Below are 20,832 nucleotides of genomic sequence, written 5' to 3'. Positions count from 1 at the left end.
CCCGTGGGGCGAGCAGACCTGCCCCATCGGGTTTCCAAGGCCGTCACCTTTACAGAAGCAGCCCACCTCTTCTTTCTCCCTCAAATCAAGAACCTTTCAGTTCGCAGCCAAGCATTTAACTGGTGCCCACCTGGCTGGCACTTAGCAATGTTCTAATCTCTTCTGAATAACCCTGTGGCATCTAAGCAATTCTTCTTGACCTCGACAGAGGGTCAGCACCAAGCATTGCACTCACGTCTTGACATGGGCACGCTTGCCTGTCTCAAGCCTTCCGATTGTGGTTCTGTTCTCCAAACTCACAGACGTTGTTAGCAGGGTGGATGGCCCACTCTTTGGGAATGCAGTTAGTCTGCTGCTGGACACTTGAACTTGGGCAGCAGCGTGGTCTGCTCGTCCTAACAGCATGGCTGTTGGGAGCTGTGGTTCAGTGTGTACCGGGCCTCGTTTCTCAGGTCCGGGCACTGCTCTCTGGCTTGAACAATCTGGACAGAGGATATGAGTGTGGTTTAGTCCCTCTTCCGTCCCTGCCAGTTATACTTGAAGACAGATGTGAGCTACAGCTGCTGTGGCCCACAGAGACGAGCCCTGTTACTGGCAAAGGGCCTGGCTGGGCCTGGGCTCAACTCTGAGCTGGACATGTGAAGCAGTTACAAAATAGAGGTGCCCTCCGTGATGTGCTCAGTGGCTCTTAGAAGTCACCAGGACTTTCTAACAAGGCACCTCTTTGTGGGTTTGAACCACCAACCTTTCGGCTAATAGCCAGACCTTGAATTGTTTGCACCATCCTTTGGTGGGCTTTTCCTGTGAGGGTACAAAGACATTATCTTGGGTGTATGGAGCCAGGGTCCCCATCTGGTGTGTGTAGGGTCAGGCCCACGCGATAGCCTCTCACATCAGCAAAATCGGTTCTCGTTAACTGGTGATTGTGTTCACCCCACAGTCAGGCCAGGAGAATATTACAGCACCTCTCTGAGGATGTGCTCTGCCGGAGCTCGAGGGACTGACTAGTTCAGGAGTCTCTGGGTGGTGAAAAAGGGCCTGAGAGACACCTTAATTATGGAACTGCTAAATGAGAAAATTAGTGGTTTGAACTCACTGGTTGCTCTGTGGACTACCCTTTGTGCTGTTCTGTGGACTGTTCTGTGGGTTGCCCTGTGATCTGTTCTGTGGTCTGTTCCGTGGGTTGTCCTGTGGACGGTTCTGTGGTCTGTTCTGTGGGTTGCCCTGTAAATTGTTCTGTGGACGGTTCTGTGGGTCTCCCTGTGGACTGTTCCGTGGGTTGCCCTGTGGTCTATTCTGTGGGCTGCCCTGTGGACTATTTTGTGGACTGCTCCCTGGGCAGCCCTGTGGCCTTTTGGACAATTCTGCACCAGCCTATAGGCTCACTCAGTTGAAATTGACATGATGGCATCAAGTTCAAGTTTTTTGAACAATGCAGGTGGTTAATGCCTTTGGCTACTAGCGGCAAGGTTGGAAGTTCAAACCCACCCAGAGATGCGGTGGAAGACAAGCCCAATGATTAATGTCCCAAAATTCACCCGCTGTCACTGCCATGGGGCACGCTTCTGCTGCAATCCGTTCAGGGGTGCCCTGCGTCTGAGGCAGCTCCAGGCGCTTCTTTCTTTCACGCACCCCCCAAAAGTGATTGGCAGTCTTTCCCTCAGTTTAGTACGTGGCTGAAGGCTCCTGGTGACACCACCCGGGAGTGTTGGGTTCTAAGAAGGGCGGGCTGTGGTTGGAAGTGCTGTCTTGCTCCCTGGTGCTTTAGCTGGAGTGGGGGCGAAAGTCTGTCTTCATTCCGAGGGTCCCCACACTGCCCATCGCCCCACGCCTTCCACCCTGCGTGGACTGCCTGTGCCAGTGTCCACACTGTCTGTCTAGAACATGCTGGGGGCAGCCTGCCTTTTCTCAGACAGCCAGGTCATGTGAGGTATGTCGGCAGCCCTGCTCTGCCCAGGCAGCTGGTGGGCACAGTGGCCCTGTATCCTCCCCCACACCCCCCAGCATCAGTTGAAGGAAAGGGGTCTGACTAGTGGACTTTGTACGGAGCCTCTCGGTCCCACTGACCCATCATCTGTCTCAGACCCCAGAAGCGCACCTGTCTTTTCACGGAATCATTTCAGGGGACCGGGAGGTAGGACGCCCAGGATCTGATTGGTGGTAGTCAGTTGTCCTCACGACCGTACATTCTGAGGTGAGGTGAGGGGCCCCGGTGTCTGTCCCCACTGTTCACGCCACCACCGACCCAGTGCCCCAAGGGGAAGCGTTACCGTTTCCTCAGCTCAACAGTTCACTCCTTCATGCCATGCCCTCAGACACCAGCTCCCCTCAGGACTCTGACGGCCCCTTCCTGCTCGGGCAGCGGCCACCACCCCCTAGCACCCCCATCCCCAGTTTCCTCCTCTGGCCTCCTTCTTAGGTGCACACCTGGTTATGTTATCCCTTAAGAATGTTCTAGAATTTCCTTGGGCTTGTCTGATGCCAGAGTTTCCAGCATCAGAAACAGAGTTTTTGCTTCCTCAGCCCCTATGACTTTTCCACTTTGCTTTCCAAACCCCAGCTGTTCCTTCTGTGTCTGACCTCCACCCCTCCACTCCGTTCTTTCTCGACTGTGGCTCACACGTCCAGCCTTCACCACGTGACCCGTGTGTGTCCTCTCGGCCAGGTCTGCTGCTGTCCTGTGACTGAGAGGAGGCAGCTCTGGGGCCGGAGGGTCAGAGGGATTCCTGGTGACCAGACACAGGCTATGCGTGCCTGGGGAGCTGTCCTCACGGAGTGGGCCCTCTGGATGGGTCATGGCATTGAGGGCCCCATCTACAAGGTTCACCTCACTGAGGGCCTCATCTACTCAGGTGTCTCACCTCATGAAGAGTCCAGTCCTCATCTAAGGTAGTGCACCTCACTGAGGGGTCCATTTAGAAGATCACCGCATGAGGGTCTCCTGTAAGTGGTCCCCTTTACTGCGTCTCATCCAGACGGTCACCTCGCTGAGTGCCACAGAACTCCTGAAATTGTCAAACTCTTCAGCTGCCCCCTCAGCTGCCCCCACAAAGTAGGAGAAACCAGCAAAGCCATTTCAAAGCTCTCAGCTAAAGGGTCTTCCCTGGAGGCCTTGGGTGGTGGCTGAGATTCCCTCCTTGTGACCCGCTCAGAGGTCTCTTCAGGGGGCCTCTCTTCAGGCAAGTGAGTGTTCTAGCACCTTCTGTGGGCAGGATGCTGTAACAGAGCGTCCCATTTAATGTGGTCGCCTCCCCTCTCTGTGCTCCCAGCAACGGCCAGGGCTCTCAGGGGTTCACACAGCCTCACTGCAGTGACAGGCCCCGGCACTTAGCGGCGTTCCCCCCACTGCGTCCGGCGCAGGTATGCTCAGGTGTGTCTTAACCTGCGGAAGAACAAGTATGGTGGGAAGGGGGGCCACGTAGGGGCATTTGAGTGTGTGGGGGAAAAATTTCCTTTTTTCCCTCATTTATTTTCGGGGTTTTTTTTTGAGAACGGTATGTTTTTTCATAATGAGGTTCCATACGCAACCCCAGGTGGTCTCCCCAGCCAATCCTGGCAGGTAGATGAAGAGACTGAGGGTCAGAGAGGTGAACCGAGTTTCCCCATCAGCCCAGCTGAGGCCACAGAGGGCCGGGACGAGAACCCGGGTCTTCTGACACCACTGTTCTTTCTACTCTACCGCAGGTATAACGTGGAGAAGGTGCCCGGTAATTCTCAGTTGGAAATAGAAGGAAACAGGTCAGGATCTGTCTTGTATGGCGTGTCTCTAAACACAGGTACCCTTGGTTCATGCAGTGGCCCGATGGGTCACAGGTCACCTGGGCAAGCTCTGTACTCCCCGTCGCCTCTCCTCTGGGCTGGGACGGAGGCTGGGATCCTGGGGTGCCTGCCGGCCTCGGGACGTGGCATATGCCTCGTTGTATTTGTGTCCATTCTACAAGCAAGGAGGACTCTGTTGGTGCTGTGGTTAAAGCACCTTGTTGAGAACCAAAAGGCTGGGGGTTCGAACCCACCCATCGCTGCGGGGAGGTGACATGGCAGCGTGGTCCTGTAGAGATGCACGTCCAGCCTTGGGGCCCCACGGGGTGGTCCGTCTCGTTCCTTCCAGGTGTCTGTGAGTCAGAATCGACTGGGCAGCAGTGGGGTTTGGATTCTGCAGATGTGCTTGGTGGCGAGGCCTGGCGCTTTGGGACGCTGGTTTCTGTTGGTTCGATGTGCTGGGCCACCCAGCTTGTGCTGCCCGGGGGGAGAGACTTGATGTCCAGTGCCTGCGGGCGCTCGAGGTCCTGTGGAACCTGCAGGAGGCAACGGCCTCTGTGGCTGCAGCCCAGGACTGGCCTTGTCTCGGAGGGACAGGGCACGCAGGTCTTCTGTCTGCACGTGGCTCAGGGCTTCCAGGTGTGACTCCTGGGTCTGCCTGCTGCACTGGGCCTGATCTTACCTGTCAACCTGCAGGTGGCTGCAGCGCTTAGCATCCTTCAGGATCAGCCGGGAGGGACTCTGGAGAACAGGCAGACATTGCGCTTTGCAGATCTGCTCTCTGCTTTGTTAGAGGTCTGTGGCAGGCGTGCGTGGAGCAGGTTTTCCAGCCGCATGTGCCCACGTGGCATCTGTGTCCCCTGTTGGTCATCCTCACAGTATCGGGGCTTGTTCATCTTGGGATGCTCACTTCACACACTAGGGAGTGTGTTAGGATCACTTGTCTGGGTGCTGGGGAACCACACGCTTCCCGAGACTCATTTACTGGGTGTTCCGTCCTCTCTGGGGTCTCGGACCAAACCCTCAGCTTCTGCAGGTGTTAATGGAACAGAAGCAGCGCTCTCCTCCCCTGCCTCCTACGCTGAGGCAGCCTGCATTTTTTTTTAATATCACTAAGCTATTTTTGCCATCTGTACTCTCATTTGGTCAGTTGGCCAAATAATGCCCTTTCCATCTTTTTTATTTTTTTGGCCAGCAGCGTAGGACCCATTCTAAGGCCAAGGCAAAGAATTGAGGCTGGACTCTGAATTTCAGAGTGTATACTGTTATCTGGCTGTAACATTCTTTAAGTAAGGATCTAAAAACCTGAGGGGGTGGCCTTGTATCTGTGTCCACCATGAGGAGGCCTAGGATGGTACCAACAGTTAAGCGTTCGGTTAATAACCAGAATCTGATACTTTAGACCCACCCCAGGGCACCTTGGAAGAAAGGCCTGGCCATCAGCCAGGGATGGATGAGATGGATTGGTCCAGTGATGGGGGCAATGGAGGTGGGTGTCTCGGAATCAGACTGGCCCAGGACAGGGCAGGCTTCAGGGTCGCTGTGGGTTGCAAGGCCAGTCGACAGCTCATAACAACCACCTCCACCTCCACATGGGGAAGGTCACAGCCTTGAAACCCTGCGGAGTACAGTTCTTCTCGGCACGTGAGGCCACTGTGGTCCGTCCTAAGTCCATGGCCACAGGCTGTGACCTACTAACTGCTCCACGAGACGATAGGGAACCTCCTCTTGTGTGAGTTACTGCCTTTGAGACCCTGTGGGAGGGTCAGCTGTGGACTGGTTCCGACTCGACAGTGCCTGTCAACAAATGCAGTGAAGGAAGGGGAAGCTCGATGGCTCAGTGGGTAGGGAGTTGCGCTGCCAACCCCGAGACAGGTGATTCAAATCCACCAGCTGCCCCTCAGGAGAAACGTGGACACTCCTCCTGCATGATGAACAGCCTCTGAAAACCGCTGGAGGGTCAGTTATGGGTCGGTTCCCACCTGACCACAGGGGGTTACGGTGACAAGGATGCCAGTCTTTGCTATTTTTCGGTGGTAGTGAGGTGATGTTTGGTAAACACTGATCGATAATGGAAGCCAGACAGATCACAGTGTCTGCTGAGATGCGTCAGGAGTCACGCTCCATTTTCACCAGAATGAGGTCTGGATTTGACTTTGGGGATGGAAACTGCAAACACCAGACTTTACTGGTCTGTTTGAATAACAAACCCACTTGGGTAAACTGTGAGTTGGGCTGCTGTCTGTAAGGTCAGGGGTTTGAATCCAGCAGCCTCTCTGTGGCAGGAAGATGGGCGTTCTCCTCCTGTGAAGACCCGGGGCCTCAGAAGTGCAGTGGAGGGTGCCTGTGAACTAGACCCAGCGAGACAGCAGTGGGGTTGTTCTCCGTGGAACGTTTCTGTTGAGAATTCCTTGTTCATATGGAAGATGAGCTCTTATTCAGGACAGGGAAATACGTATCAGAAGGTGAAATGATAAAGGACCTTAGTCATGGAGAGGCGAGTGAGTAGGTCTGGACTAGTGGGGGAGTCATAAAAGGAGTCACTGGCCATTGGCCTTGGGGGGGTCCCAGGAGCAAGGCTGTCCCAAAGGGAAGCAAAGGCCATTTTGCAGAGAAGGGGGACGTATCCTGGCTGCCTGTCCAGATGGAGAAATGTGAAGCTGGAAAACCAGCTGTCACAAGAAGACTTCTCAGATAGCTCCTGGGCCATTGTGCACGTCCTCCTGGCCTGAGGATTTCAGGGCTGAGTTTTCACAAGTAGGTGGACGTTCCTAGTGTGGATGCTTGGCGGAAAACTGTGCCCTTTCTGAGAAACACACATGACTCCAGGGTCAAAGGGTGCAGAACACATAAGGTGCTTCAGCGGGCAATTAAACCCAAGTCTCTCGCATGGAGGTTGAGAACTCTTCCCCTGAATTGGTCACACTCTACTCCTTGTCACCCACTGCCACCAAAAACCATGGCTGAAAGGAAGAGTGTGCCAGGCACAGGTGTGCAAAGCCAAGAGGGGCTTCTAACCATCAGTCAGAAAGCCATGTCATCTGTTGGAGAGGCTGAAGATCCCACTGTCCATGGGGTGTCCATGGCTGGGCGCTGGGATCGCAGCAGGTGGCAATGACCTGTTCTCAGGAGAAGGTTGGGAGTGGGAGGATGGGACACCCCAAAAACCAAACCCAGTGCTGTCGCTTCATTTCTAACTCGTACAACCCTGTAGGACAGCGTTGAATCGCCTTATAGGACTCTCACAGGGAGCTCTGGTGGCTTAGCGGTAAGTAATTGTGCTGCCAGCCCAAATGTTTGCAGTTTGAATCCACCAGCTGCTCCGTGGGAGAAAGATGAGCGGTATTCTTCTGTGTGATTTACAGTCTCTGAAAACCCGCTGGAGGGTCAGCTCTGGGTGGGTTCCGGGTCCCTGGTACGTAGAAAACAGCAGAGGGGCTCCCAGGCCGTGGTGCTTGTGGCAGAAGGACTACCACACGCCTCCCACGAAATAGCTAGTGGACGTGACTGCCAAGCTTTCCATCAGAGGCCAGGCACTTAACCACTGTGCCCGCCGAGTACCTGGGTCAGTTAACTTTGACAGCCCCAGCTTCTCTCATGTTCTAGTATTGGCCCTGAGTCTCAGGACGTGCAGCCCGCTTCTTTAAAAGCACATATAGCTATGAACTGTTCCCCTTAAAAGGTTTGCCCTTTCTCGAGCTTCAGACCAAGACTTCTGCACCTTCTCTGCCTCTTAGACATTGCTATCTTGGTCTCACTGGTCTGAACATCTATTTGTTTAATATTTTCTTGCTTTTAAGGTTAGATGCCCCACTGTAAAGTAGTTTGCCATTAAACAGTTTCTACATACCAATGACCTTGCTTGTGTCACTCTCCACATCTCATTTTTTCTTATTCTGTCTGGTGGTTCCGTTTCTAGTACTCTAGTTTCCCTGCTCCTGTAACATCACATCTTTGCGGTAGAGTGATTGCTGGTGACCTTTTTATCTCCTTATGGTTGGTTTTCTTTAAGAGATTCAGTACTCACGGATGTTGTTTGTGTATCACAGAGTTGGAACCAGCCCACAGCTAATCCTCCAGCAGGTTTGGGGTTTTTTTAAATTTTTTAAAAATTTTATTTTTTATTATCTTTTGTGTGTGTACCATCAAATCAGATCTGACTGGTACAGGAGGAGATTGTCCCTCCTTCTCCAGCAGAGCATCTGGTGGATTCAAACCGCATACCTCTGGGATTGCAGTGCAGCTTTTTTGCCACTAGGCCACCAGAACTCCCTCCAGCAGGTTTTCAGCAGCTGGTAGATTCGAACTACGTGCCTTCAGGATTGCAGCACAGCTTCTTGCCACTGGGCCACGAGAACTCCCACTCATGGATGGTAGTCTTTCTTTTATGGGCCAGTCTTTTATCTTAAAAACCTCCAGGAGTAATTTCAGGTTGAGGTTTAAACATTGTTTTAGGGAAATAATCTTGAGCAGCTTCTTAGTCTCAACCAGCCTGTAAGTCTGGCTTTTTAGGAATTTCACTTCTCCTCCACGTTTTTCTGTCATTCTCTCAGCGTCCCCCTGCAGTGACGCTGATCAGAATGGTCAGTTGTGGTCAGTGGGTCACCATCTAGTTCTGATCTCGGACCATGAGGACGTGGCTTGTGGAGGCTGTTAGTCTGGTGGACCCACATCTTTTCCGAATCTTGGGGTCCCTTCTTTCCTTCTGCCCAGATGAGCAGAGACCAGTAGCTGTGTCTGCCTCCAGCTGCTGCTTGTTCACCAGCAACATGCAGGAGAGGTGACCTGGTGATAGAACAGCTAGGTACTCAGCTGCTACCCAGAAGGTTGACAGTTCAATCCCACCTATAGCTCTGCTCCTGTCCCGAGCACAGCCTCAGAAACCCCATGAGGCAGTTTTAGTCCATATCAAAATTGACAGCACTGCCACTCACCGCTGTACAAAGCAAAGATGGGCTTGTAATCTGTCGATAGAAAAATGACACCATCTGTTGGTGGTGCCGAAAATGACACCTCCAGGATGTCACCAGGGGGCCTAGTGTGGAACTGAGGGTCACCAAGCGGCCCTGACTGAGAGCTAAAAGGCCTTGAAGAATTTGAGTCACTGAACAGAACACAGGAAGCTTAAGATTCCCATGTCCCTCATGTGGCCTTGCAGATGTCTTGTTTTTCAAACAGGTAAAACGGTCCTGTGTTGAGATCTCAGAATCAGTGAGAGGAGAGCGCAGTCCCAAAACTGTGCCAAGGATGACAGTATACAAGACAGCGTGTGTCGCCGACTGCAGGCTGTGATTTATGGAGGGACAAAGGGACCTCTCAACCTGGGAAAAGGGGGCCAGAGATGCTGGCAGAGGGAGGATGCACACCTCAGCTCTTGCCACCATCACAGAAAAGCCTGGTTCCCCGGCACCCTCAGGCTGCAGAGCCCCCCCCACCCCGCCCTCTCCCCGGCTTTAGCATTCATGAGGCCCATGTATGCATTAAAAAATAAAATAAAACCAAACAGTGACCCAGTGTAGCAGAAAAGCCCGCCCGTGCTTTCCACAGGGTGTTCGGCTAATTTATGCAGCCCCTTTGCACTCCGGCATGTTCCCCACCAGTTGCTAGGCAACTGTGTGAGTTACTGCGCATGCCTTTTTATGATAACTGTCTTTATGATTATTTTTTAATTATACAACTGGGACGGGGGATGAAAACAGCGGATTGTCATTCCTGCTCTGCCGCTGCATGTCCCAGAATCGCCCTCTCAAACACTGATTTTCTTTCTTTCTTTTTGGCATTTCTTTCTTGACAAAGGACTGGGAGGTGTGGCATCTTAAAGGGAGGGCTGTGAGATTGTGTGTGTGTGTGTGTGTGTGTAGAACGACTCCATATTACCTTGAAAGCTATTATTGATCTACACAGAGCGAGCCCAATATTGGGGTCTTGAGGCCGAGTTATGAATACCTCTGTTCCTTTAACCACGTCTGCTTCAAGGACTAACTGATGCTCACTGCTCCTGTGGACGCCCTGTAGTTCCCTGCTTCCCAGCTGAAGAATGCTAGGCATTTGTGCCTCTGAGAGCTGGTGCGATGAAATCCCAGTTGAGTTTAGAGGAAGGCACAGCCCTGAGCTGAGGATCACGAGACACCTGCACTTGTTAAATGCATTTAGCCTTTTTCTGCACAAATTGCTGCATACACGCACACACACACTCTGCGCACACGGGGAGGGAGAGAGAAGTACACTTGGGCAGGAGGAGGGGCTTTTTCAGGCACACAATCACCAAGGTATGAGTGTGGCTGCCGTGTGAAAAATGCAAGAACACGACCAAGGAACCCTGCAGTCTCTCGTCTGCACAAAAGCTTTTCATTTGCATTTCTAGAACATATTCTAGCATGTTATTTTGAATGACTCCCTTCCTCACCGGGGAGTGAATTTGAGGACAAAGGAGTATGGAAATCGTCTCTGGGTTTTGTTTCACAAACTCACATTATTTCTCATTTACAAATGCAGTTTTGGGTTGTATTAGATTATTTCGCATATTTCTGTCAAAATGAAACCCGAAGCTAGCTTGGAAAAAAAGAAATGTACGGTGGGTTTTTCACACATTGTATGTGGACTGGATGTGGGGGGCTCAGGACATTGTAATGGGACTTTGAAGTAAGTACTAGGGGCTTTTAACCTCCAGTCTACTTATGGGTTGTCCTTGGTTTAATGAGCCCCATGTCTCTGTGCACAAACCCTGAGTAGTACAGATAGTTGGCACTTAAGGTTGGAGGTTCGTGTCCACCCAGAAGCACCTCAGAAGAAAGGCCTGGCAATCTCCTGGGTGGGAAAAAAATCCATCTCCAGAAATTGCGTGGAGCTCGGTTCTACCCTGAACACGCTGGGTTGCTGTGAGTCAAACCGACTCCACAGAGGCTGGTTTCGTGTCTGTCTGCGTGGCTGTAATTTGTTCGATTGAAGTTTTCTGGAAATGATCCTCCTCAGGGGTGCTTGATTTTTTGTTTTGTTTTGTTTTCTTTGTGTTTGTCTTTTTTTTTTTTTACCCCGCACCCCACAGTTCAGGGCGGCAGCTCAGCGAAGTCTTCATCCAGTTACCTTCCAGGAAAGAACTTCCCGAATACTACGAATTAATTAGGAAGCCCGTGGATTTCAAAAAAATAAAGGTAACTGTTTTGTTCACAAACTTCTTTTCCCCGTTTAAGTGAATAAACTCAAGAACTCAACTCATTGTTGTAAAGTCGGTCGCAGGTGGCCTAGTCAGTAAGGAGTTGAACTAACCTAAAGGTGGCATCTCTGGTGGTTCGAATCCACCACCAGCAGCTGCATAGGGGAAAGATAGACAGTCTCCTCCTGTGCGAGTCCAGCCTCAAAAACCTGCTGGAGGGTCAGCTGTGAGTCAGTTCCACCTCCACCACAGTGACTTTGACTTTGTAAATCACAGAGGAGATGATGCATCTTTCTTCAGAGACCATAAGCCCGTGGTCCCCTCTGGCTGCCAGTGACCCCCACCCAGGATTTGTCAGGGAATTAGCCAGGGAATCCTGGTCCTTTAATGTGATCATGGCTGTGAGATGGAGCGCTCCTGTTATGTCGTCTTGTACTTTATTGAAGATCTCTCCGATTTCTCTCCACCCTCTTCCCTCTCCCCTTACCAGAGGACAGTTAATGCAGGGGTTCCCTGTGAGGGGCTCCCCTGGGTGGTAACAGCTTCTGATGCTGTGAAGACAGACGGGGAGCCCGGCTTTGTGAACCCAGAAATGATGGTTGTGTCTTCTCTTCCTCCTCTGCTTCATCCCCGACTTCTCTAGGAACGAATCCGTAACCACAAGTACCGGAGCCTGGGGGACCTGGAGAAGGACGTCATGCTTCTCTGCCACAATGCTCAGACCTTCAACTTGGAGGGCTCCCAGGTCTGTCTTCAGTGGACTGTCCTTTCAGAGTGTCTGTGTTCTCTCAGAGGAGCTCAGGGAGCAAGTGTGTAATACATTGATTGGGCTCCTGACCAAGAGGTTAATGGTTCTAATCCATTTGCAGCCTTTTAAGCAGTTACATCATGGAGACAGTACTTATTACAGCAGTCACCCAGAGCAAACCAAAAGGGAAACGTTGGTCCAGGGACAGAGCCGACAAGATGGGAAAGGATAGGACAGAGTGACGAGTGGATAGAGGAAACAGGGCAGGGGTGCGAAGTGTGCTGTTACGTTGAGGCAGCCAGTGTCACAGAACAGAATGTGTATGGGTCATCGAATGGAAAGCCGATTTGCTCTGTACACTTTGATCAAAAGCACTCTAGAAAGTTGGGACGGGTTTGTTGGGGTTTCTTTTTTCCTTTTTAAAAAGGATTTCTTGTCTTGAAACCCTTCAGGGCAGTTCTGCTGTGCCCTGTAGGACCACAGTGAGTCCGGCACAGCCTCACAGCATCAGAGGTTTTTGTTTTATTTTAGTGTTCTTTTCAGCGAAGTCTTTCCATTCCTGCCACTTGAATCATTGCTGCCACCCTGGCAGAAGAAAAAGGGGTGGAGGACCTGTATTCTCTGCTCCCCAGGGGCATTCGTTGAAGCCTTGGCATTTTCAAATTACCATGAGCTCCTTTGTACCAGAGCTATGCCAATTCCTCCTCATACTTCCCTCAAGGCTTGGCTTCTAATTAGAGGAAGAATTCAATTAAAACATTTAAGGTGATGCTTAGAGGCACTGCAGGTTTTCTGCTCGTATCGAGATTATGTATTTGATGATATTTTACCTTCATTTTTCTGACTGTAGCCTGGCACTAGGATTTGAAACTGCTGCAATTTAAAACAAAACAGAATGTAGGGTGAAAGCTACGGCCTCTACCCCGGAGCAGGAGGCCCCATGCCCACTGCTGTCCTGTGCTTTCTGGCTTGTAGCTGCCCTGGAGAGGCTGTGAATCGGTATGGACGGAGGCTGCCTCGTTTGTTTTCCCTGGAGCTGCTGTTGCATTTGAACCACTGGCCTTTTAGTTACTAATTGAGTGATTTAACCACTGCACTACCTAGGCTCCTTCACTCCCTCCAGTGCTGTAAGAAAAGCCTTATCAGGCCAGTTGTGATTCTTATTCCTCTTCCGTGAGCAGGTCTAAGGGGAAGTACGTGCCTTGGAATGTGTTAAAAGAACCAGGAAAAGGACTTTATTTCACTTCACTTACACTAACTTTTCCTAAGAATTGACTTTCTCCTGTGGATATTTCTGTCTGTGGAGCCTTGGGTGGTGATCTTAGTGGTTAACAGGTGCCATGAAGAGGACTTCTGTTCAGACCTGTGAACAGAGCACAGCCTATCTCTGTGCTGTGTCACCTCCACTGCTAGGTAACATGGCTGCTAGCCAAAAGGTTAGCGGTTCGAGTGTATCCAAAGGTCCCTCAGAAGAAAGGCGTGGTGATCCACTTCCTGAAGATCATCCACTGAAAACCCCATGGGGCGTAGTTCTCCTCTGACACATTGACTCCGACTCCAAGCCATTTGACTGTCAGGAGTATGTCTGGCACAGAGTTTCCTGGGAAGAAGAAGAAGAAAAGATGGCCAGCCACGGTCCTGCTGACCAGGCGATGCTGTGCCAAGCTGCTGTGAGCTTCCTCAAGCCTCTGGCCCGGTCCTGCTGTATTTTCACATCCATCCCGGTCACAAGCTCAGGGACGCGGGCATCCTCAGAGCGTGACAACAGACTTTGTTTCCGAGTTCAACGACTGGTGACAGTGGTGACGTGCCCGAGACAGGAGCGCACAGCAAGTCTGCTGGCTTGGACACAGCCTTTAACAAGAATTCAGAGAGGTCAGCGCTCAAGAGACAAAGTCCAGGCGTTGGCTAAGAAGCCTTTTGTAAATGATGATGATTTTTGCCCCTGCCAGAGGTTTTCAGTTCCTCATATTAACATGGGGGGCCTCATGGCAACTCAAAGGCCTGTGGTTCAAATCTACCCGCTGCTCTGTAGGAGAAAGGTGATTGGCAGTCTCCTCCCATGCGATTCACTGCCTCTGAAAACCTGTTTGATGGTCAGCTATGAGTTGGTTCCAAGGCCACAGTTCACCGTAACAGCCTATCAACATGGCATTATCAGTGATGATACCTGTCTACTTCATTCCGCACCCCACGAGCGTCCTCCCTGCCCACATTCTCACCCCTCACCACTGAGATGGCCTGAGGCGCCACATGCCTGGCTTCCCTCGCTGCTGACGGTCATTGTTGTGGCCAGTGACAATCCATCTCATTAAGGGTTTCTCTTTCTCAGTGACTCTGCCAGGACTGTTCAGAGTGAATGTAGGTCTGTAAACTGTTTTCTGGAGTGGTACTCTAACGTAGGACTCTCTGGGTGATGGCCCTTGTTGGTTTTAGATACCACTGAGTCAAGTACGACTTACAGCGACCCTGTGGATAACAGATCTGAGCCCTGTCCTCTCCTGTGCCATCATCATCTCCGACACACTTGAACCCACCCGCTGCAGTCACTGTCAGTCCATCTCGTTGAGGGTCCTTTCTTTCACCGACCCTCCCCCGTTTCCAAGATGATATTCTTTCCCAAGGAATAGCCCCTCCTCAAAACATGCTTGAATTATATGAGACGAAGCTTTACTATCCTGCCTCCAAGGAGCCCCCCAGACTACAACTTTTCCAAGACATACCTGTTTGCTCTTTTGTCAGTCCAGAGTGTATTCAGTACTCTTCTCCAACACCACAGCTCAAGGGCATCTTTTTCTGTCATCTTTATTCATTGTCCAGCTCTCAAATACATACCAAGTGATTGGAAAGACCGTGATCTGGATCAGGTGCACCTTGACTTTAAACTGACATCATTGCACCTCAGTAATTTGGAGATGTCCCTGACTGCAAACTCCCAGTGCAATGCATCTCCTGGTTTCCTGACTGCTGTTAACCAAGAGTGTTGATTATGGATCCAAGTAAGATGCAATCATTGGCAATTTAAATCTTTTCTCCACCTATTATTATGTTGCCGATTGGTCCAGTGGTGAGGATACTAATCTTCCTGGTATTGAGATGTAACCCATATTGAAGGCTGTGTGCAGTCTTTGATTTTCTGCACCAAGTGCGACAGCTCACTTTCAGCAAGCAAGGTTGTGTCATCTGCATGGTTGTTGATGAGTCTTCCTTCAATCAAGAAGAGTGATGACTTCTAACCCAAAACCTGGTGGTGGGAACTCAACCAGAGGCTGAAGAAGGAAGGTTGACCATCTAAAGAGCTAACCGCTAGAGGCCCTGTGGACACTGTTCTGTTCGGATACCCAGGGGCGATTGTGAACTGGAATTGCCTGGCAGCCACCGGGACATTTAAACCTGAACTTCCTCTTTGACTTTACTCCAGCAGCCCCTCAACCTGAGCAGACCCTGGTCCAGCCATCCTGCTCCTGTGCACACCTGCTGCCCCGATGCACTTTATTTTTTACTAGTTTATTTACAAAATTCTAATATAAATTTGAGCAAATTCTTTCAATTTCCCTCACCCTCCCACCCATAAAATTGTGCAACCCAATAATTAATCCCCCCTCCCCCTGTACATCCACATCCCTCTCCTTCCAGCCTCTCCCACCCCTCCTGAATCTTTATACTCATTCTACAATAAGGGTCTTATACAATATTTATCCTTATGGGACTGAGTTCATTCACTCACCATAATCCTTTCCAGTCCCTCCCAAGTTAGGTAATAATTTACAAATTTATTGCTCCTGCATGCTGCATAGTATTCCATTGTGTGAATGTACCATAATTTCTCAATCCATTCGTTTGTGGTTGGACATTTGGGCTGTTTCCATGTTCTTGCGATGGTGAATAATGCTTCTGTGAACACTGGTGCACAAATCTCAGTACGTGCCTCAGTCTTCATATTCTCAGGGTATATTCCAAGTAGTGGAATAGCTGGGTCAGATGGAATTTCTATGTTCAGCTTTTTGAGGAAGCTCCAAACTGCCTTCCAGAATGGTTGCACCATTTTACAATCCCAACACCAATGTATAAGAGTTCCTTTCTTGCCACGTCCTCTCCAACATCTATTACTTGCTGCCCTGTTAAACTTTGCCACTATTACTGGAGTGAGATGGTACCTCATTGTGGCTTTGATTTGCATCTCTCTTATTGCCAGTGATTTGGAGCATTTCTTCATGTGTCTGTTTGCCATTCTGTTATCTTCCTCTGTGAAAATTCTTTTCATGTTCTTTGCCCATTTTGTAATTGGGTTATCAGTCTTTTTCTTGTGGAGGCCCAGGGGTATTCTGTAAATTTTGTCATAAGACTCTTGTCTGAGATGGAATTACCAAATGTTTGTTCCCAGTCTGTAGGTTTTCTTTTCACCCTGTTGGAAAATTTTTTTATATGCACAGAGATTTATCTTTAGAATGTTCCATGCATCAATTTTATCCTCTTTAGATTTTGCATTTCTAGTAGTATTTGGCAGTCTCTGTATACCTCATTTTGAGATAATTGTAGGTTTAGATGCAACTGAAAAGTAGTGATTATTAATAGAGAACCTATCAGCCCTTCACCGCTTCCCTACGTCTTAAACGCTGTCGTTTGTTGCCATCAAGTCTCCCCTGATTTGTGAAGACTGCATGTGTTCCTGAGGGCTGTAGGGTTTTCTCAGCCGTCATCTTCATGGAAGCAGATTGCCAGGTCTTTCTTCCGTGGTACCACTGGGAAGATTCGAGCTGCCAGACTTCAGGTTTAAAGTTGACCACATACTGTCTGGCCCATTTGAGAACCTTCACCAGTTACATTCCCATGGTGAACTGTCACAGGAGGAAGTTGACACTAACAGGCCTCGCCCCCTTTCTGGTCCTTCTCCTTCCTCAGCCCTCGTCACACATGAGTTCCAGCCCTCAGCTCTGATGTCTCTGCAAGGTCTGCGTCCACAGCACTCTCTCCCAGAGATAATCTCTTCTCCAGCAGGACGCCCTGCCTTTGCCATTCGTTGGTGTCCATCTGGTCGTTTTCCAGAATGCAGAGGCCACCTCTGCTACAATCGTCTCAGACAGCAAGGACCGTGTGTGAGCGGTGTGTCCCTTCAGCTCCTCTGCATAGCTTTCTCTGGGCACGTGCCCCGCAAAGCACACGTTGAGTGGATGCACGTCAGCTTAGTGATGAAGCTGGTACCAGAAGTCTCCAGTTTGATTGAAGAATTGCCCTTTGGTTAAAAGCACACGTGCTGTGAGCTGTACCACTAGACCTTCTGAAGAAGAATCGCATTTTCAAAGTTACTTTACTTGGTAGTGTTAGAGTGGCAAGAACTTGCACCGCACTCGCTCAGGCACGCAGTTTAAATCCACCAACTGCTCCACAAAATAGATCAACAGTTGCTTCTCGTGCAGTTTCCTGCCTTTGAAAACCCGCTGGAGGAACCACTGTCCGTTCCAATGTGAAGGCACATACCATCAACAGAATAGTTGATGAAATCTTTTAAAGAAGAAGCGTTTATCTTTTTTAAAAAATGTTATCTAAGATGAACAGATATATTACAGAGGTTCTGTCTCTGCCCTGAAATAAAAACACACAAAATATTTCAACTCTATATAGACTTCTTTCTCCTGTAAAAATAAATATGTCTGTCCCATATCTAGGTTTGGTGTTTTGCCATTGGGTCGTCACATAAACATTTAGAGTGGATGTTGGCTTTTCTACTAAACCCAGTGAACTAAAAAAAGGATGCATTATGTAAAAAGGGCATGTAGTCTGATAAGAGAACCTAGATAGAAAAGTGCTAGTCAAAAAGGGGCAAGTGTGGGATGGGTTTCGAGTTTTTACAAACTAGATTTTCTGGAGTGTGGGGGATGGGATGGCCCGCTGGTGATTCATCCATCCTCTCTTGATGAACCTTGAATAGAAAATAACCCCTAACGTCTTTTTTAAACCAAGCAATAGTTTAGCTTAGTTGGTACATGTTATCTGCTTTGAGTACATTTTGATCTTCTAATGAAGTATCTAAATGCGATCAAATTAACAACCGCAATTGCAAAGATTAGACTGGGAGATCGTGGAGAACAGTGAGTTCTTGTTAATGGAGAGAGAGGCTGAGAACGGCAGCCTGAGTGAAGCATGTCATCAGTGTCACTGAATGCTCCATGTGGAAAACGCAGAATTGACAAATATTTTATATATACTTTCCCCACAATAATTGTTTATTTTTTAAAAAATCTGTTTTATTTGAGTGAAAGTTTTTACATCACATTGGCTTTTTTTCCCAGCCATTCATTCACAGGTATTAATTACAATTGGTTTGTTTTGTTTAAAAACATTGAGTTGTAGAATTTGAAGAGGCATGTTGTGTAGGTAGTATATGTGGTGTGGGAACTAAGAGAATGGTTAAATGGTGCTTAAGCCAAAAAGAGAAGTGAGTGGATCTGGCCGTGTTCTGCTGTGTATATTTTCAACAACGCAAACCGATCAGGAAGGGCAGGTGCCGTGCCGTTGAGCAGTCCCCGGCTGGCCCTGTGTAAGAGGTGCTGTTTTGACCCTTCAGATCTACGAAGATTCCATCGTGTTGCAGTCGGTGTTTAAAAGCGCCCGGCAGAAGATCGCCAAGGAGGAGAGCGAGGAGGAGAGCAACCAGGAGGACGAGGAGGAAGAGGAGGAGGAGTCCGAATCTGAGGGTGAGTCCAGCCAGGGCTTTGCGTCTCCCGCCTGCCTGGTGTTTCCACGGATGCTGAGAACAGGCATCAGCGGGCTCGCCTGCCTGGTGTTTCCACGGTTGCTGAGAACAGGCATCAGCGTGGCGTCCTCGCCGGTCACATCCTCATCTGCACGTGCCGTCTGTTCAGTTCTGACCCGCGGGTGAGTGAGACCACTCACAGGGTTTCCTGGACCACCTGTGGCTAAGCAGGTCATCAGGTGTTTTCTCTGATGGGACTGTGACCGCAAAGCCAAGGCTCTGCCTGTTGCCACTGGAAAAAAACCAGTCCGAGAGACGAAAGTTTCGGCGGAGAAAGCAGAAACATTGGTATATGCTGGCATATAGGAGGCAGGGCCATGAGCTCCCCAAATCTGTCTCCCCTCGAGACTGGGGGGAGTCTCTGCAGGGGAGGGGCAGGACAGCAGACCGTGAGGGGTTTTACACTCTCTTCTCTGGTCCAGCTGTACTGGTCAGCGACCATGTCCCAGAGTATGTGGTGTTATCAATATTCCAGAGACAGTTGACACTGTCCACAAGTTGTGGCTTAAGGTGGGTATGTCCACCATAGGTTACAGGAACAGATGGGAGACAGCAACCAGAGGACTTCATTTGATAACTGCTGGACTGAGAGAGAGTCTGATTTTTTTCCCTTTAAGATATGGTTGAAAAGAAAAGGTAGATCTTTCTGTCTCTCTCTAGCTCGCTCTCTGTCTCTCTCTCTCTCGTTGTCAAGTTGGAGCCGACTCCTGGCCTGCCTTTGGGTTGACAGCAGAACTTCCTACCGCCAGACCCCCTGAGCTCCCATTACCTTAATAATAGCCCTGTATTAATGTTAGGGAGCTCTGGTGGCCCAGTGGGAAGAAGCTGTGCTGCAGACCTTAAGGTGTGGGGTTCAAATCCACTGGGTGCTCTGTGAGAGAAAGATGAGCGTTCTCTGCCTGTGCATTTAATTGCCTCTGAAAACCCACTGGAGGGTTAGCTGTGGGTCAGTTCTAACTCGGTGGCCCGTAACAACAGCAGCGTTAATGTTAGTCTAGGGCTGTAGTGTACCCATCAGTTGTAAAAGAGACTCCTTTTTCTGAAGTATCAGGTATTAGTTTTCTATTACTACATTGTTGGTTGCAGAGCCACTGGGGGATTTGAACCGCTAACCTTTCTGTTAACAGCCAAATGCTAACAATGGTACCACTACACTCGTTCTATAAATACCAAGGTGATGGAAAGGGTTGTAAAGGGCTTTGCACAGGGCCCGGCTCATAGCTCACTGGTGCCTTTGACTATCAGTGCTCTGACCCTTTTCCCAGGGAGCCCCAGTGGTGCAGGGTTTAAGCACTCTGCAGTTAACCTGGGGGCTGGGAGTTAAAGTCCATCGAGCAGCAACACAGGAGAAAGACCTGACAGACGTGTAACTTCTGTTCCCGTAGAAGTTCCTGTCTGAAAACCCTACGAGGCTGTTTTACTCTGTGACATGGGGTCACTAGGTCAAAAACGGACTTGACAGCACCTACCAGTTAAAGACATACGTTTTCTATCAAAGTCCTGCCAACACCACCTATCATTTATGACAGAGATGCACTAAAATGAAACATCCGCACTGACCCGGAGGTCGGAGGGTCAGACCCCCCTGGGGCGGCTCAGCAGAAAGGCCTGGCAATCTGCTTCTGAGAAAATCAGCCACTGAGAGTCTCTGGGCGCCCAGGTCTCCCTCCTCCCACGCTCGGGTGTCCATCAGCGGGCTGGACCCGGGACGGCGGGGCTGGTTAGACACGGATTCCCTGACTGCCCCCTGCCGCCCGCCTGACCTGCTTGCTTGCTTTCCAGCAAAATCAGTTAAGGTGAAAATCAAGCTCAACAAAAAAGAGGAGAAGGGCCGGGATAAAGGCAAAAGCAAGAAGAGGCCAAATCGAGGAAAATCCAAACCCGTGGTGAGCGATTTCGACAGTGACGAAGAACAGGACGAGAACGTGAGTGTGGCTGCAGGGAGGGGGCGGTGCAGGGCCCCCCATGTCAGACCCCCACGCCCTGTCCTCACAGCCTGTCCCCCATGTCCTATCCCCACACCCTATCCCCCCACATCTCATCCTCACATCCTGTCCCCCACATTCAGTCCCCCCATGTCCAGACCCCCACGCCCCGTCCTCACAGCCTGTCCCCCGTTTCGTCTCCCCATGTCCTATCCACACACCCTATCCCCCCACATCTCATCCTCACATCCTGTCCCCCATGTCAGACCCCCATGCCCTGTCCTCACAGCCTGTCCCCCATGTGCTATCCCCACACCCTATCCCCCCACATCTCATCCTCACATCCTGTCCTCCACATTCAGTCCCCCCATGTCAGACCCCCACATCCCGTCCTCACAGCCTGTCCCCCGTTTCGTCTCCCCACGTCCTATCCACACAACCTATCCCCCCACATCTCATCCTTACATCCTGTCCCCCATGTCAGACCCCCCAC

At 50.2% G+C, this 20,832-nt stretch overlaps 1 protein-coding gene across 3 annotated transcripts in view; it reads left to right on the top strand.

Moving 5' to 3' along the window:
• SMARCA2 (SWI/SNF related, matrix associated, actin dependent regulator of chromatin, subfamily a, member 2) overlaps nucleotides 1–20,832 on the top strand; it is a 191,004-nt gene that overhangs the window by 164,434 nt on the left and 5,738 nt on the right. For 2 of the 3 annotated variants that reach the window (XM_006881321.1, XM_006881322.1), the window contains 4 exons: nucleotides 10,805–10,910; nucleotides 11,556–11,657; nucleotides 18,226–18,355; nucleotides 20,197–20,339. In XM_006881321.1, coding sequence (XP_006881383.1) covers nucleotides 10,805–10,910; nucleotides 11,556–11,657; nucleotides 18,226–18,355; nucleotides 20,197–20,339 — 481 coding nt within the window. Of the gene's footprint in view, nucleotides 1–3,684; nucleotides 3,739–10,804; nucleotides 10,911–11,555; nucleotides 11,658–18,225; nucleotides 18,356–20,196; nucleotides 20,340–20,832 lie in introns of all 3 variants that reach the window. The other variant, XM_006881320.1, reaches the window with a different exon arrangement.

Source organism: Elephantulus edwardii, unplaced genomic scaffold (genome assembly GCF_000299155.1).
Source record: "Elephantulus edwardii isolate Elephantulus edwardi_28Jun2011 unplaced genomic scaffold, EleEdw1.0 scaffold00014, whole genome shotgun sequence".
NCBI classification, from domain to species: domain Eukaryota; kingdom Metazoa; phylum Chordata; class Mammalia; order Macroscelidea; family Macroscelididae; genus Elephantulus; species Elephantulus edwardii.
The sequence above is the reverse complement of the archived record's forward strand: the minus strand, read 5'-3'. Positions and strand labels throughout refer to the sequence as shown.